We start from the raw sequence: 17,668 nt of genomic DNA on the forward strand, positions 1-17,668 counted from the left end.
TACACCACTAGCCAATCAATCATACCCCGCCCAGGACGGCGAAAGATATTCACCATTATATTAGTTCTGAGTGTACACCACTAGCCAATCAATCATACCCCGCCCAGGACGGCGAAAGATATTCACCATTATATTAGTTCTGAGTGTACACCACTAGCCAATCAATCATACCCCGCCCAGGACGGCGAAAGATATTCACCATTATATTAGTTCTGAGTGTACACCACTAGCCAATCAATCATACCCCGCCCAGGACGGCGAAAGATATTCACCATTATATTAGTTCTGAGTGTACACCACTAGCCAATCAATCATACCCCGCCCAGGACGGCGGAATGTGCTCCATTTTTTTTTTTAACACAGAATTGCCACATGACTGGGCACAGGCGTCATGTGCAACAGCAAATCACAAGATTTCTAGGAAAAATGAAAACACGTCATTGTTACTCTATGCTGTAGCAAAATATTTATTCAACAAATGTACCATAAACATCTCGCACCTCCCGGTGCCCTCATTATATCGTATACTGCAGTAATTGTCAGAAACTGTCAAACATGAAATTACACGTGTATTTATAGACATGCCAGCAATACATTTAAACTCATCCATTGGGGGACTTTCTACACGTTAGCGGATTTACACATTTTCCGTTATAAAATGACATTTTGTTTGACCCTGGTCTCTTTGTGAAACACGCGAGTTTTTAATATCAAGCGGCCCTTACACTTGGGTGATATTTTACATAAATATTTTGCAAATTTTACAAACGTACACATTTGCAACTTCTTAAATCTAAAAAGAAAAATTAATGTCAATTCATTAGATAAATACTTCAACGATGGCTATAAACCAGGACACGTTTCCCTGTACTTCGCGATTTTAAGTATGAGATGTGTTTAAGTTTATTCCACATCTACAGGTGAGTGCGGGTTGAACTGCTTGACAGAGCATTTCCTGTTCTGCTAAATGCAGGTTTGCTCAGGTGTCCCTGAATTTTAATCTATGAATAAACAAAATGCATGTTTAAGACCCATCGAGATACAAAAGCTTTGAAGATTGTTTGTGTCGCTGGATGATTAATGGAAAATACAGCTCAATATCCCGACATAGCGCGGCACGTTGCAGTCGCATCGTTCTTGTCGGCGCTGTTGTATTGTTAAATCTCGGCGGGGCCTTTGTTAATTAAATACGAACCATAACATAGTATCTGCATTTTAATGGTAGCCGAGGTCATCCGAGTAAACCGAACTTGATTCACTGCCTAAAGTCATCTGACTCCCGTTGGGGACGTTCGGAGACTGATCTAATACATTTTCAAAATGCATGGGACCCGAAATGATATTGTGATCAGCTGTTAAGTCAAGGGCGGGTCTTTCTAATTTAGTCACGTGGACAAAACAACACGGCGTTGAGATCTCTGTCTTTTTCGGTGGCTTGTATTTCGGAACTTTCTTTTTCTCTGATTTTCGTCGTTTATGTTTCGTTTTGCTGAGACTCATGAGTTCGTCATCAGGGTTTGACGTCAGCTTTTCTATCGTACTGTGAAAATCCGAAGCTGCGGTTGAATGATCGAAGCTAAGTCCTGCTAGTTTCGTATGATCAGTTGACAGAGACATTGTGTGATAATTAGGGTGTTCGGCTTTGTACGTAGACAGATGGTCAATATCGTCTTTCCAAAGGAGAAAGCCTGTGCCTTTTTCTGCCAAGACAATTTGTAACTTCCGGTTCCTGTGGTGATCCCCGGTATCCAAAATAAGCACGGGAATACCCGTCATGGCGAATTTCCATTGATCTTGGTTAGCCTTCACTTTCCCGAAATAAAGATTGGCAAGACATTGGCACACGAACACTTCAGTTTTGTGACTTCGATAAAACATATCCACTTGTAATAAATCCTCTTCTGTCACACCCTCTGCAAAGTTACACACATTTAATCCGGGTCTGTTTGACCCACTGGGAGTTGGGTCCGAAATAGTTAATCGTTCCCTACTTCCCGATAATTCCTTCTTACTCTGAGGACCGAACTTATCCACGGCATCGTACTTCTCAGAAATTCTGTTAATTCCTTGTTTTGCCTTATTGGCCTTCTGTTGCATGTAAATAATTTCCTCCGTTGTACAGTAGGTTCCCTCCGGGCTGTCCTGAATCGTTAGGCCCTCCATAGCGGGCACATTATCGGAGCCGGGCAGATCGTTGACAATCGGCGGAGGGGGCGGCGGCAGCTCCATCGAGACATCCATCTGTCAGGAATGTTGTCAATATCTTAATATTCCAGATCGAAAATTCACTGAATATCCTGCTGTACAGAAGAACACGTAATTGTTATAAAACTTGCACACGATTACCGGAACAGCATCAATATGTACACACGTTTAGCAGCACGTTGATGGCGGAAACTGTGACGTTTGGCTATATCCTTAACCCAGGATGACTGTATCTGATTTCTTAAGTCAAAACAATCACAAGGGAATAGTATAACTAGGTTAAGTGCTTGTCAGAAATATATCGCCAGTTGTTCATTTTTGCCTTGCGTTAAGATTTGCTATGAAAACGATTAGAAATGAACTTTTAAGGGGTTTCAATTTTACCAGGTTTCCCTCTTCCTTGTGTGTATAATTCATCCATGTTTATCACTTTATGTCTCATAACTACACATCATTATCAGTGTAGGGCATAACACGAAAAGGCACACGGTGTCTCCGGATGTGATGTCACTCGTTTACTGCGGGATTGCAGGAATTCAAACCGGACAGATCAGACGAAATTTGCCTCAGCTGTTTGACATGTCTCTGAAAAGATAGAAAGAGAGAATGTACAAGTTTCCCCCCTCAGATTTACTGTTTTCTGGCTTGTAAATGGTGCTCTTCTAAAATAAAAACTTTCATTACATCATTAAGATTCAACTCTGATTCGTTACCGAGGAATATTTAATCAAGAAACCAGTGGGCCATATAGACTGATTATTTAGATGCGGGTATGGCACCAGCTGGGTTTGAACTCACAAGCTCCCTGTTACGTATCGACCACTGTAACCACTGGTCACGTGATACAGAAGGAAGCAGTAATAAAAAGCTGCACATCGTCTGTACAAAATATATACCATAAACAAATATCCCCACGCTGCAAATGTTATCTCCGCATGTCAGGGTGTTCAGATCATTGAAAGTCAATTTGTCGCGATTCTTCCTCAATTTTATCGACAAATCTCGAAATCTAATATGTTTTATCACGGAAACATTAGTATAAACAATTCAACTTATCGCAGAGGAAATTTCCTTATCTGATACTTCATATCAGAAGCATGTTTTTCCTTTCTTTTTTAATTTATCTATCTTATTTTTACTTTCGGGGATTTTTTTTTTTTATTTTTGTTTTGTTTTTTTGTTTTTTGTTTTTGTTTTTTGGAGAAACCTCTTATTTGTTTATCTGGCAGTTTGGGAAAATATAGAATATAACCACTACGCCTTAAACCTTGCGCGGGGGGGGGGGGGGGGGGGTGACGTAGGCTGTTAGGACCGAATGGGATGTCGAGTTTTTGTTATAATTTTTACATTATATAATATGTTAAGGTAACTCCATACTTGCAGTTTTATCTGATACAAGTTTAAAATGTGTATTTATTTCCATTCATTAGATTAAAACTAACCAATTATCAAATAAAATACATAGGTCATCACACTTTCTAAGATGCGAGTGTACATAAACAGAATCATATATCACCGTCAGAAAATTGCAATTTTCCTTAAACAGCGTTATCAAAATTCCATACAAACAGGTTATGACGATATAGTAGCATTCATAACAATTTCATGAAACTGTATCTTCACAAAAATATACAAAATGTCTGTAAAAAAAATAATAAAGGAAATCTATCGCATAATAGAGTTGATAAAGAAATCAATAGAAACAGAGTTATTGACCTTGGATTCAATATTTTGAAACATATCATTGGTTATTCATCTATAACTTAGACTTTTGAAATATTTTATTTTTAACAAGACTTTTTACAATAACTATAGGAAAAGACTCCAGCAAAATTTACGTTCCTATCACGCATAAATCTAAATAAATAATTGATTTTGCAAATTCTGATGACATCACAGGAGGGTGGAATTATTTTTTAAAGTCCTTTCATTTTTTATTATAACATTCATTTCAAGGCCTTGGCTGAGAAATAGTCAAAACATATGATTAATTGCAGGTTCGTGTTTTGCACGTGCGCTAGTCAATTCAAACCACATTTTAACGACACTATATGAATATTGGTAATTGATAACGAGTGATTTCTGTGAAAGATCAATTATTATATCACCTTCAAAGATTCCGGAAATTGACACCAAATCACAACGCCTGCCTACCCATGATAATCAATAACACGCTGTCTTCCGGATTGTGGGAATAACAAAACTATTCAATGATATATACCCTTGATATGATACTTTTCGCGGTTTGTTTTTTTTGTTTTGTTTTTTGTTTGTTTGTTTGTTTTTGTTTTGTTTTTTTGTTTTTTGTTGTTGTTGTTGTTGATACATTAGAATAAACATGATGTCATCTTTATCAAAACGAATTTTTAGCGATTGTATAGAGAGTTTATATTTTTATTTCCACAAACCGGAAGACAAGCCCCCGTGATCGATAAATCTAAAATTCATGCTAGACAGCTTGAGTATTGTTTTCATTTGACGGTCTTAAGCATAGCTTCGTTTAAGTGTGGCCTCCACTGAGCTCTCTATATACAAAGGAGGAGCTGATTAAAACATGAAGGATCGTCGTCCTCGCGAGGCCTCTTCTCAAACACTTTACTGTTTCCGAATTCCTAGCCAGATTATGCTTCTGTTATAAATGAATATAATCAAGTTTTTTGCGACGGGAATTATTCAACTTCTGTTGCTCTTTGTTCAGACACCATGAATCATAGATGTACGTGACTGTAGCAGGAAATTTCCATATTGAAAAAATCTGTTCACTGCCATAGGCATTTTGATTAAAATGCAGGTCAATTTTTTTCTTCATTACTTTAACTTGCACAATTTCAAACAATTGGCCCACTGGTCACATTGCACACCAGGGTATCATTTTTTCTTCATTTGTGCTATGTGTTGTGCAGGACATTACAATGACGTTACACAACTTGCTGTTACACAATCTGCCATAATACAACCTTACGCAACACTGACGCAACACAACCTGACACAATTAACACAATCTGACGTAATACATGATATAACACAACATCACGTAACACATGACGTAACACAACATGACGTAACATAAACTGACGTCACATATGATGTAATACAATATGACGTAACATAACCTTGATATAACACAACGTGACGTAACACAACGTGACGTAACACATTCTGACAAGTCGATATCATTTAACAAGCAACACAACCTCATTATCTGACAAGTGATGGCAGAAATATGAAACCTAAGGAATACAATGTCCCCGTAGGTCATGTTTTGAACGGACTTACAGTTAAACTACATGAGGAAGTTTGCATACTGATGTGTCTTTCATATTCATATGTAAAACTTCAAACACCCACTTAACACTACATGTATATATACGTGTACTTGATCTTCAGTAATGGTTAAAACAAATTTAAATGAAACTTACATGCAAATTTCAGCTTTCCTGGGTCAGTAGTTCTTGAGAAGAAAATATGTTGCTTCGCTATTGACTATTTCTTAATTATCTCCCTTGGCAAAAAACCCTTCTACATATGTATTGAATAAACCTTCAAAAATTTGTGTCAAGTTTAGTTGATAATGGTCAGGTAGTTCTTGAGAAGTCGAAACTGTGAAAAGTTAAAAGCCGACAAACTTAAATCGTATAGAAGCTTACTTGGTGAGCTAAACATTGTCGCGAGTTCGAATCCCGCTCGCGCCGGTGAGAAAGTTTCCCAGTTTACTTTCGGAAGGTCGGTGGTCTCTTCCCAGGTACATTGTATCTGGGTTCTCTCTTCCACCAATAAAAAACTGGGCGCCACCAGATAACTGAAAAATTGTTAAGTGTGGCGGAAATTTTAACATCAATCAATCAATAAACATCGTGAGGTCAGTCATACGTAGCCGTGAATTGTCGGAGCACTGGTGACCTTATCATATTGTTAGTGACCTTGACATATTGTCAGAGACCTTGACATACTGTCGGTGACCCTTGATCTCTGATATATGATATATTACATACAGAAGACGAACGATAAACATTGTGCTTTCCTCTTTTTGTTCAGGTGTACCAAATGTAATTTTGATATGGCACTGTGTGTGCGTGTGTCTTATGCTATTTTTTCTTCTTTCCTTTTATGTCATATATTCATATTTAGGTAACAATTCTATCACTAATTAGGTGTGTCTTATGCTATATTTTTCCCCTTTTCCTATTATATCGTATTCATGTTTAGATACTAATTTTAGATGTTAATTTTATGTTTGTGTATATGTTTTAATGCAGGACCACAATGGAAACTAGCTATATGATAATTTGTGTTACCCTGTATAAATAAAGGCTATTCTTATTCTTATTATTATTATTAGATTCCGATGCACCATTCATTCACTTAAATCAATATTGAATTGTCCAAATTTCCTTCAGAGAATCAAAATGGAATCAATTATTTCTTGCCTGAATACTTTTAATGAAAGCCGTTCACAATATTTAGAGACCTATCTTGTGGACAACCACTGGGTGAAAAAATAAGATCGTGGCAGAGGAAATTGTTCAAGTAGCTATAATCTAGAAGATGAGAATGCACCCTACCAAGTGATGTTTAACAAGATTGCACCGATCGACTTGTGGTTCTGACGCAAAATAATTATATAGAGTCGGGTTTTTTCCCGGTGGATCGAAATCAGTACGACCCCGGTGAGATACGCCCATTACGTGCTGTCTAACATGTACTTATATACTAAAGATGCTGACGTCATTACAAAGGAGCAATTAAAAGTGCATGTGATACACCGCTATAATATGATATTGTTTCCTCAGCACATATACATAAAATAAAGGCACTCTTTGTTTTCGTGTACAATTAATCGAGGGAGTGTCACAATAAGGTCTCGTTAAAAGAGTTGTGAATTACTCCGCGCTGACCTAACGAAGACACACTGCATGCATATGGCATATATACACTGAAGTCCAATATGTTCGCCAAATTTGTCCGTGAGTTCAGACATTTATTCCCGGTCCCAGACACGTATTCTTGGTCCCTGGATAAAATTACGCCGTGAATGCGCCCATTACCGATACCCCGCGCCAGCTAACTATTAAGCCTGATCAATATCCTCGCAGACTATCGTGTGTTGGTCACAATTTAGTCACACATTCATAAAAAGTTTCAAGTTAATACCTTTTATTACCGTTCTTCACAAGATAGGCCGCATTCAGATCGCTCATTGGTACAACAGCACGATAAGCGATAAGAGAGAGCTTTAGGGTTCACCTTAAAAGGGAAGGACTTTGGAAATTGTACAAAAACTACGGACGTCCTGACAAGCGACAAGATAGCATAAAATGCACATTGTATAGTGAGGGCAAACGGTTACCTGGCAACCAGTCTTACAGCTGAACATGCATTGAAAATTTGAAATCGCAAAAACTTTTCATAGAGTTAATTAACATAACTGCCATAAAGCATGATCGCTGAACACGGGTTAGAGTGTTCAGCAACACATGTAATTTCAAAACTGTTCAGTATGGTAAAAGTAGAGATTTAAAGATCTCTTAAACGTTGCAGGATGACTGATTAGCCTGGTGGTTCCTACCAAACTCCAATGAATGGTGATCGCCGTGCTTACATCACGCTGTATATACAATACAAGTTGCGTCTTTTCCAAGGCAATTACTTAGTTGTTAAAAATGGCCACCAGATGCATAGTGAAACTACACAGCAGCCCAATAAATAATGAAGAATCAAACTGATTTATCATTGGCTCTGTCTATCCCTGTTTTCAATTCTATAAACAGAATCGTGATACAGGGAAGCTTTTCAGTGAGGATGACCTTTAAAACTTGCTAAAATTAGAGAGTATGCGTTTTATCGCTATTCTATTTTCATATCTCCAGACATAACAGACTCACATTAGAAAATGGATGATAATGCAGTGCCATGCAGTGATGAAGTTTTCAAATTACTGAAACGTTCTTTCACTTTATGCATGGCAGGAAAAAAAGCAACAGTTTTATTAAAGTTTACAACATATGATTCACTAGTAAGTTTATTTTTATATATCTATTCCAGATTCTGTAAATTTTGAAGGCACTTATTGAAAACCCTAGTGAAGTAACGGCAGATATTTTTGTTGAGCGCGTCATGTTTAATGTACGGAAGTCAATTTTAAATATCAAACGAAGTCCCCATTCTTTACTCCCTCCTCGTGAGGATTCGTATCATTATAGATTTATAAATGTTACAACAATTGTGTACATAATAGATGACGAGACAGGAAGGTGAATTGGTTAAGGAAATATAGATCTATTCTCGTAAGAACAGAAATAAGATGTGCCCCAAACTTTAAGAGTAAATTCTCGATTATGGACCTCTTTATTGCACCTAGGTTACTGAGTTATTGTAGGGTGTACACTGACGATCAAAATCCAAGATCTTCATGTATAAGTTTCAATTCAGAACATAAATTTCAATTTTTTGAAAATACAATAGAGTATAGGCTGTGACTCGATATGCCAGCATACTTCACAAAGCGCGTCAGAACTTCATAAAACATGCGCCGACGAGAAGCGGTGCAGTTCGTATCGCCATGTATTTTCTAAAATGAAATTTGATTTCTTTATATTCATATTCTACTTTCATTTCTGTGGGAATTTTCAGCGGGTGAAGTAGAGGCATTACATCTAACAAGACTCACACACTCTTAATGAGGAAATGGTTATCTTAGAGCGGGTACAGCTATCGAACGCAGTATAACACTGTACAACAGGATGAAAGAAAATGCAACGGACCAGACCGGAAGTCCAAACCGTGCTACCTGAATCTCTAATCAGGTGCTCTACCACCGGACCGGCCAACCCGTGCTACCTGAATCTCTAAGTTATCTGACCTTCGGTGATTGAACTCGGCTTGACCGCCACATTGCTATAAACATGATATATATCACTGTTGTTTTAATTCCAAGTTTGCAAATTTGTGAGTGGTAGAGCGTTCGCTTTGTAACTGGGAGGTCGTGAGTTCGAGCCCCGCTCGTGCCATGACCGCATCAATTCTTAGATGTAAACAAAGGTAGGGATTGCTCTTTTGCCAAACGCTCGGCATTTAGAAGTGAGAATCACTGGTCTTTCGGATATGACCTTAAAAACGAAGGTCTCGTGTCGCGGCAGGCGTTAAAGAACCCTCACTTCTAGGGCCCTGAGCGCAAAGCATATATGTCTACATTTGTGGTACTTCACCTACGTCTGGTGACGTCTCAATCTGAGTGAAAAATTCTCAAAGGGACGCAAAACAATTAATCAATAAATTACAATATACCGGACCCATTGTCAAACTGGTCCCCGGCCCTGCTAATCAATCTAAATTTGCAGACGTCTCTCACACAATCAGTCTCGCTGTAATCTCGTTCACGTGCACTCTGAACTATGTGCAGTGTCAGTATAAGTAGTTTTAACACTAATCTGTGTACATGGTTTAGATAAAGCCTTGACTATTTGTGTTTTATCACCAACCGGCAATATGTATGACATCTGTCGACATTTGGTGATAAAGATGAAAAAAATAAAACATGGCACTATCTGTGTTGTCAATAGACTGGTACGCGCATGAGCAGGACCAACAAGTTATAAATGATGTTTAGATTGGATATCTTTGTCTATCAACCCTCTCAATATTGCTGAGAGCAATCCGTTGAAAATGATCTCTCTCTCTCTCTCTCTCTCTCTCTCTCTCTCTCTCTCTCTCTCTCTGGGAAACTATTCACATACGCCGAACAAAGCAAATTTGATCAAGTGAATTTTTTTTTATATAAAGTTAAACCCAAGAGGAAGGGGAAAAAAATAATTGATATATTTCTGAAGCATGTAGATAAAATAGCGTGACACAATCACCAAAGATATAAATACAGCACTAGTGTGTGTGTGTGTGTGTGTGTGTGTGTGTGTGTGTGTGTGTGTGTGTGTGTGTGTGTGTGTGTGTGTGTGCCTATCAAATATAAAAATAAAATATATATTTCGTGTGTCCACAGCTACTGTAGAAATATCATATCTATCTAGTGTGTATACAATCTGACTAAAGTACAGACCTATATTATTATATATAATAATAATATAGGTCTGTACTTTAGTCAGATTGGTGTGTATATAATTACTGACGATGTAGGTAAAATGATTATCTATATAGAACACGTCTAACTGACAAAGAACTTAAAACAATAGCTGCCTAGAATGTGTATGTAACTATGAAAGATTTAGTTATGTAACGTTTGTCTAATGTGTATGTAACTATGAAAGATTTAGTTATGTAACTTTTGTCTAATGTGTACGTAACTATGAAAGATTTAGTTATGTAACTTTTATCTAATGTGTATGTAACTATGAAAGATTTAGTTATGTAACTTTTGTCTAATGTGTATGTAACTATGAAAGATTTAGTTATGTAACTTTTGTCTAATGTGTATGTAACTATGAAAGATTTAGTTATGTAACTTTTGTCTAATGTGTATGTAACTATGAAAGATTTAGTTATGTAACTTTTATCTAATGTGTATGTAACTATGAAAGATTTAGTTATGTAACTTTTGTCTAATGTGTATGTAACTATGAAAGATTTAGTTATGTAACTTTTATCTAATGTGTATGTAACTATGAAAGATTTAGTTATGTAACTTTTGTCTAATGTGTATGTATAACTATGAAAGATTTAGTTATGTAACTTTTGTCTAATGTGTATGTAACTATGAAAGATTTAGTTATGTAACTTTTATATAATGTGTATGTAACTATGAAATATTTAGTTATGTAACTTTTATATAATGTGTATGTAACTATGAAATATTTAGTTATGTAACTTTTATATAATGTGTATGTAACTATGAAAGATTTAGTTATGTAACTTTTGTCTAATGTGTATGTATAACTATGAAAGATTTAGTTATGTAACTTTTGTCTAATGTGTATGTAACTATGAAAGATTTAGTTATGTAACTTTTGTCTAATGTGTATGTAACTATGAAAGATTTAGTTATGTAACTTTTGTCTAATGTGTATGTAACTATGAAAGATTTAGTTATGTAACTTTTATCTAATGTGTATGTAACTATGAAAGATTTAGTTATGTAACTTTTGTCTAATGTGTATGTAACTATGAAAGATTTAGTTATGTAACTTTTGTCTAATGTGTATGTCGATACAATATATATTCTAGGTATAGTATGTATCTAACTATCGAAGATTTAGATACAATATTTGTCTAATGTGTTTATAATTATGATAGATTTAGATATAATATCTATCTATAGCTAGTGTGTAGATAAACATGAAATATTCACAGATACAATATCTATCTATAGCTAGTGTGTAGATAAACATGAAATATTGACAGATACAATATCTATTTAGTGTGTATATACATTGTAGATTAAGATTTAGATACAATATCTATCTATAGCTAGTGTGTAGATAAACATGAAATATTGACAGATACAATATCTATTTAGTGTGTATATACATTGTAGATTAAGATTTAGATACAATATATATCTATAGCTAGTGTGTAGATAAACATGAAATATTGACAGATACAATATCTATTTAGTGTGTATATACATTGTAGATTAAGATTTAGATACAGTATATATCTATAGCTAGTGTGTAGATTACAATGGAATATTGACAGATACAATATCTATCTATAGCTAGTGTGTAGATAAACATGAAATATTGACAGATACAATATCTATCTATAGCTAGTGTGTAGATAAACATGAATTATTGACAGATACAATATCTATCTATAGCTAGTGTGTAGATAAACATGAAATATTGACAGATACAATATCTATTTAGTGTGTATATACATTGTAGATTAAGATTTAGATACAGTATATATCTATAGCTAGTGTGTAGATAAACATGAAATATTGACAGATACAATATCTATCTATAGCTAGTGTGTAGATAAACATGAAATATTGACAGATACAATATCTATCTATAGCTAGTGTGTAGATAAACATGAAATATTGACAGATACAATATCTATCTATAGCTAGTGTGTAGATAAACATGAAATATTGACAGATACAATATCTATCTATAGCTAGTGTGTAGATAAACATGAAATATTGACAGATACAATATCTATTTAGTGTGTATATACATTGTAGATTAAGATTTAGATACAGTATATATCTATAGCTAGTGTGTAGATTACAATGGAATAATCACAGATACAATATCTATTTCTATTTAGTGTGTATAACTAGAGGGAAGATATATATACAATACACATTTATATAATTATAGAAGATTCAGATATAATGTGTAGGGTGTATTATGAAATATTTAGATATATATTCTATTGTGTATATATATACAATACGATATATACGATTCATATACTACGAAACATTTAAAACAATATTTATCTAGTGTGTTAAATTATCAAATATTGGATTAGATTTAGATACAATATCTATGAAGTATGTATATAACTAGAGACAATTTACATGCTATATTTATCTAGTGTGTTAAATTATCAAATACTCATAAATATAAATATCTGTGTATACCTGTAAACAATATTGATCTAGTGTGTTAAATTATCAAATACTCATAAATATAAATATCTGTGTACACCTGTAAGTTACACAATATCAGCTTCTTTAATTTTTTAGAATATTATAAATTTTGACTTCAATTTACAATATTTGTTGGTTTTCGTTTCGTTTTGTATGTTTGTGGTTTTATTTATTTATTTTTTTTTTTATTAATATTATTTCATTCGTTGTGTGTGTGTGTGTGTGTGTAGTATTAATTTTTTTATTAATATTTTTTTTTTTAGTTTTCCCAACATTAGAACAAAACCGAAACAGGAAGATAAAATACCACAAAATTTATTTAGATCGGCCTTAATTCTGTAAAGGGAAATTCCTCTTAGATACCGCCCCACAGTTCAATGACTACTTAACGTGTGTAGTTATACTCGGCTACAGAAATAATGTCTCCGCTTGTTAGTGCCTGAACAAAGTTTTACGACATCAATATTCTCAATAAAACGGAAATATTGACAAAAAAATCCCTCGACACGTGCTTTAATCCCTACTCTAGGTACCGCGAAAGTCGCCGACTATGCGGAGAGACGACAAAGGACTACTTCAGCTTTAAATTCCGGTTGAATAGAATATTCTTTAATATATAAAAACAGATTTAAAATCTTGATTATACAATTAGATAACAATAAATCGATTTCCATTTGAATTCAAAGCCCTGTATTTAACATACTGAACATGAATAATACATCAGAAATATTCAAAAAGCAACCATTTATCTATAGACAACTTTTAAGCTTTTGAAACGAAAACATAGCATGTTTTACATATTTGAGAGAGAGAGAGAGAGAGAGAGAGAGAGAGAGAGAGAGAGAGAGAAGAGAGAGAAGAGAGAGAGAGAGAGAGAGAGAGAGAGAGAGATGTAGACACGTTGAGTATATGGGGACTTTAGTAGTATACATTTAAATGAACATTTTATCTGTACTCCAAACAATTAAAATTCCATTTGTCATTTCATAAAAGGAAAATGAAACTGCTCATAAACATAGCCGATACAGTTACCACAAATAATAAGAACATTCCGGCTGATGGAATTCGACCTAAGCCTTGTTTACATATACCCAGAAACATCCGAAATAAAAATGACGACAATCGGTCGAGCGTTCATGCGATTTCATCCGTCAGACTTTGTTGATTTCTAATGTTATTTCAGTCTATAATGGGCATATCGACATGAATATCTACAATACAAAATTTAGAAAACTAAAATCCTTGACGTGTTGGTTTGATTTTACGATTTATGAGTATGAACTTTTGTAAATTAATTTCGTCGAAATGCTTGTTGGCCTTGAAATAGGTAAGGGGTGGGTGGGGGTATTAGTTGGCCTTGAAATAGGTAAGGGGTGGGTGGGGGTATTAGAACACATCAACTGCCACTACCGTGTTCCTCATTATTTACACATATTTCAGAGATACATAAAGACCACTACACGGCCTACAAACCGTCTTATCAGGGGATGTACACTTCCTTTATTTCGAACAATCAGAGTAAACACTTAATTGTTACATTTCTGTTAGCGAGCTAGCAACTTAAAAATGTCACCTATGTTGATAAGGAAAAGGGGATAAAAAGCACATTTTCGCGGTAGACTTTCGTAGGGGGTTAAATCGAGCCCTGAAAATTACAAGTTTGTTGATGGGTGAGAACGGCCTTGCGGGATTGTAAACAATTTTGATAAGGAAATGAGATTGTTATGCCTGATTTTATTTGATTTTTTCTTTTCTTTAGTTCCTGTTTTCTTTTAACATATTGAAATAATTAGATTAAGCACACGATATACGGGTTTTTCATTACATGTATGACTAATGGAAGTTAAAAGAGAAAGTAAAATCGTGAGAAAGCCATTTCAAATATCAGATTACACCACATCACAGACGACTCGGTAGGAAAATGACCCAATCTTCAGACACCCCCCTCTCTCTTCTCTCTCTCACCTTCCCCCCCTCTCTCTCTCTCTCACCTTCCCCCCTCTCTCTCTGACTCTCTTACTTTCTCTCTCGCTCGCTGACTCTCTCTCTCTCTCTATCACCTTCCCTCTCTCGCTCACCTCCCTCTCTCTCTCGGACTCCCTCTCTCTCTCTCGCCGACTCTCTCTCTCTGTGACTCTCATCTCTTACTTTCTCTCTCTCTCTCTCTCTCTCTCTCTCTCTCTCTGCGCTCCTTATAAATTCCTTCTGTCCTGTTCTCTAGATGTACCAACATTTTCATATAAAAATAAATGTTTAATGAAATACGGGATCGTCATGACACTATGTGTCGTGATGGAAATCGTAATTGGTACTACAGTTCCCGTGACAGAAACATCATGTTTGGTGTCCATACATCATCAACTCCCTCATCACACTAAATCAATTCATTTATAAAATAAATTTGGCAGTAATTTGAGTTCATCGTTAAAAGTAAGAGAAACTTTTAACTTCATTTAACACATTTTAATGGAGACCAGTAACACTTACCTTGGGTATCGGAATTTAAATTTTAAACATCCTGTTGACAGAAATTTCCCAGTACAAATGATTCACTTATAAACACGTGTTGAAATCTACAGGTAACAATTTGTGTTGTTTACAAAGGTGTTAGTCAACGATCCGAAAAAACATGCTTTCTACACCGGAGATAGTTGCAGCCGTTATAACTGCTGACGGTATACAATGTGTTATGCAGAAGAGAGTTGTTTTAAGGGCACACATCCGAGCAGCGAGTGAATCATAACATTTGTGCGCGGTTTCGTCTGCAAGATCAATAGGTTCCTCATTCGTCTGCCATCGCGAAATGACATTTACTTTGGAATGCGTGGGCGGATCAGAAAAAAACGAAATATCTGCGCCAATAGCGGTTTTAATCATTATGTTAATTACTTGATTGATGTCCTGTGAAGTCAAAATTGCGACTTTAGCTTACTAAGAATTTTTTTTAAAAATCAACCACACGATTTAATTAATTTAGAAGTGTGTGGAAGAGTTAGTTATAGGACCGACTTTTAATTACATAAAAAAGATCTTTGAACACTTCCTTCTTCAAATATATCTATTTTTTCTAAACACGTACTAAAGGACGGAAAATATTCTAACACATGTAAAAGATCCCATTTATTAGGTTATTTACATAACTCGAGATTACTTTGATTCATAACCCCGCTTTAATACAGCACGTCTCCCGCACACATGTCACAATATAAAGACGTACGGGGGTAACAGTCTGAGGAACTCACACTGCTTAACAGATTTGGTCTGTCTGTCTGTCTGTCTGTCTCTCTCTCTTTCTCTCTCTCTCTCTCTCTCTCTCTCTCTCTCTCTCTCTCTCGTTCCTTCGAGAGTTTTTTCCTCACATCGAGACATCACCAGCTGTTGGTGAAGTACCACACTTTTAAAAATATGCTCAGTGCTCAGAATCATAGCAGTGGCGGTTATTTATCCATCCAACGCCTGCCGCGACACGGGACCTCGGATTTCATGTCCCATCCGAAACCCCAGCTTACTCTCACTTCTCTAGGCCGAGCATTCACTAAACTAGTCAGATATATCTCCATGTATACCTATGTGTCGTCTGTGTCGTATTCTATATAAAAATGAAGTCCACTTCCTTTCCAGCATCTTCCCATATTCCGTAACTTTTCGATAGAATACAACATGCTGCACCATAATATACGTGTATAAAAACATAATATGTATTATATATTATACAACACACGTCATATCATCCAGCCCGAAGTTTCTAGGGCTGATAAAAAAAAAGTGACCGAGGAAATACATGTACGCCTGGGGTGGATTCATAATTTTCAAGAGGGGCGGGTGTACCTTTCTGTCAGAAAAGTGGGTGGGCGGGGTTTAGAGGCAAAATTTACCTTTTTTTTAATGTTCAAACAAAGGGGACGGGTTGCAACCCTCGAATCCCCCCTTCTCTATACCCGCCTTTGTACATAGGCTATGATATGTATTACCTATACTATTATATTAAAAACCGAAGAATATGAATTATTCCATTACGAATATTTTCTATATCTTATTATTTCGTGCGTTCACTTACGTGTAAAAGTATCCAAAATAATAATGTATATCATGGTTCACGTTGTAGCATTATGTTAATAATATTTCGGACTAAAATTAGCATATTTGATCAAGGTTGATGTGAAATTGATTACATATGCATCACACAAATCTTTGATAACCCCAGAACACGAGCTTGATTTTCGTTTATAAGTAGAGGTTCCTGCAATGTTGATAAGAGTGATATCCTCCGTGTGGTATATAGAATTACAGATCAGTGTTACGATGGGGAGTACGTCACAGAACCGGCACATTGGATCTTACCCAGTCTAGATAAACCACGCTCCGTCTCCTATGAAAATAGTAAATGCCGAGATGAATTAATTAATAACGATGATAGTTAATAGCGATGATAATTAATAACGAACCCCCAGTCAGATAGTTAATAACACTGGGATCCCCCCGCAATCACGCGCGCTCTCAGGCTACCCCAACATATTGTTTCTCCTGATATATCAAGATCATGCCAGTGATTTTGAAAATGACGTTATTATAATTCAATTATAATTTGAAATTTTATAAATCAACAAACTGAACAGTAAACAGTAAACAGGTGCATTCGTGAATAAATAAAAAAAAGTATACTGCCATTATTATTGCAAACATGCCAAATTGAAGCACATGGTAATTTGTTTTCTTTTCTTTATAATCTCAAAAATATGCGGTATTCTGACTAAGTGCTTTAACCGCGATAGCAAGGCGGCGAAATTGCGATTAAGGAGGAAAAACAGATGAAGGAATCGTCCCTTCATCCCCCCCTTCCCAAGCCCCTTCCACTCCGCCCTAATTATGTCCCTTCACAGCCGCCCTCAATTCTAATGTCCCTTCACATCCCTTCTT

The 17,668-nt window shown here is 35.7% G+C and overlaps 1 protein-coding gene and 1 long non-coding RNA gene across 5 annotated transcripts; one reads left to right on the forward strand and one right to left on the reverse strand.

Annotated features, from left to right (window-relative positions):
• Positions 1 to 440: 440 nt before the first annotated feature.
• On the reverse strand, positions 441 to 16,516 carry LOC125675814 (uncharacterized). 4 transcript variants are annotated; one of them, XM_056159539.1, is made up of 2 exons: positions 16,318 to 16,516; positions 441 to 2,790 (listed from the first exon to the last, which is right to left on the reverse strand). In XM_056159539.1, the coding sequence occupies exon 2, from the start codon at positions 2,239 to 2,241 to the stop codon at positions 1,216 to 1,218; it is 1,026 nt and encodes a 341-aa protein (XP_056015514.1). In that variant the 5' UTR covers positions 2,242 to 2,790; positions 16,318 to 16,516; the 3' UTR covers positions 441 to 1,215. The 4 variants fall into 4 exon arrangements, with proteins under 4 accessions (XP_056015514.1, XP_048769581.1, XP_048769582.1 ...); XM_048913624.2 differs by having other exon boundaries at positions 15,239 to 16,443; XM_048913625.2 differs by lacking the exon at positions 16,318 to 16,516 and adding an exon at positions 5,853 to 14,128.
• Positions 12,920 to 15,442, forward strand: LOC125675820 (uncharacterized). The gene is made up of 2 exons (XR_007370663.2): positions 12,920 to 14,078; positions 14,118 to 15,442. It is a non-coding gene; the product is annotated as an uncharacterized LOC125675820 (long non-coding RNA).
• Positions 16,517 to 17,668: the final 1,152 nt, after the last annotated feature.

The sequence above is a fragment of the Ostrea edulis genome, chromosome 3, assembly GCF_947568905.1.
Source record: "Ostrea edulis chromosome 3, xbOstEdul1.1, whole genome shotgun sequence".
Classification (NCBI taxonomy): domain Eukaryota; kingdom Metazoa; phylum Mollusca; class Bivalvia; order Ostreida; family Ostreidae; genus Ostrea; species Ostrea edulis.

Bases quoted from the DNA above. Each gene is read 5' to 3' on its own strand.
- LOC125675814 (XM_056159539.1), bottom strand. From the start codon at position 2,241: ATGGATGTCTCGATGGAGCTGCCGCCGCCCCCTCCGCCGATTGTCAAC.